Below are 1,060 nucleotides of genomic sequence, written 5' to 3' on the forward strand. Positions count from 1 at the left end.
CCCCTTCCGCGTGCCTTCTCCTTCTCCTTCTCCCTCCGGTTCCTCCCCCTCCCCACCCTCCCCCTCCCCCTTCCAGCTGCCCCTGCTTTCCGACCGCTTCTCCGACGCCCAGCTGGTCTCCATGTCGGTACGGGACCTCAACCGGCAGCTCCGCGGCTTCGGCAAGGACGAAGTGCAGCGCCTAAAGCAGAAGAGGCGCACCCTCAAGAACCGCGGCTACGCCCAGTCCTGCCGCTACAAGCGGGTGCAGCAGCGCCACGTCCTGGAGGCCGAGAAGTCCCAGCTGGCCCAGCAGCTTGAGTCCCTGCGCGTCGAGATGGCCCGGGTGGCCCACGAGAGGGATGTGTACAAGGCTCGCTGCCAGAAGCTGCTGGGGGACACCGCGGGGGGACACTACGGGGAGGGGGCGGAGCCTCCCACCCCGCAACCTACACCACTGGGACAGTTTTTTCTATAAATGGCCCGCAGCGTGCAATGGACGGCGGGAGTGGAGCGGGAGATGGTGGCCATCCGCCGTGGACAGATGAGGCGTTTCCCCCTTTCACTCCACCGGAGGGCGACATAAACCAAGGCTCCCGATAGGCTCCTCCCCCCTTTCCACTATCCAAACCTCAAGAAAGCTAGGCCAAAAAAAGCGTCACCGTGAGCACGTCCACACGACAAACACCCGTCGGTGCTATTAACCGTTTCACTGTCATGGCGGCCTCTCCAGGAATTCTGGGAACTGTAGTTTGGGTGAGGAAACGGGAAGGTTCCCTACTCCGTCACTAAGAAACAAACTCCCCATGGTTCCCGGGGGGGGGGGGGGGGAGCGGGGGTAAAACACTAGGGAGAGAGATGGGTGGCTGTGGGTGTTGGGGGTGGGGCTTCCCCCGCCGGCCATCTGGACGACGGCGGGTAGAACCCCCCCCAAAAACGGGGGACCCCTGGCAAACCGGGGGGTTTGGCAACCCTAGTCCACACTACAAACACCTGTCGGTGCTATTAACAGTTTCACTGTCATGGCTGCCTCTCCAGGAATTCTGGGCACTGTAGTTTGGGTGAGGAAACGGAGATAGAG

The 1,060-nt window shown here is 62.4% G+C and overlaps 1 protein-coding gene across 1 annotated transcript in view; it reads left to right on the top strand.

Annotated features, from left to right (window-relative positions):
• NRL (neural retina leucine zipper) overlaps nucleotides 1–805 on the top strand; it is a 6,586-nt gene extending 5,781 nt beyond the window's left edge. Inside the window, exon 3 of the mRNA XM_015413654.1 lies at nucleotides 77–805. Coding sequence (XP_015269140.1) covers nucleotides 77–457 — 381 coding nt within the window. The 3' untranslated portion in view covers nucleotides 458–805. The remainder of the gene's footprint in view (nucleotides 1–76) is intronic.
• The last annotated feature ends 255 nt before the right edge of the window (nucleotides 806–1,060 follow it).

The sequence above is a fragment of the Gekko japonicus genome, unplaced genomic scaffold, assembly GCF_001447785.1.
Source record: "Gekko japonicus isolate JY-2015 unplaced genomic scaffold, Gekko_japonicus_V1.1 scaffold1098, whole genome shotgun sequence".
In the NCBI taxonomy this organism is placed as follows: Eukaryota; Metazoa; Chordata; class Lepidosauria; order Squamata; family Gekkonidae; genus Gekko; species Gekko japonicus.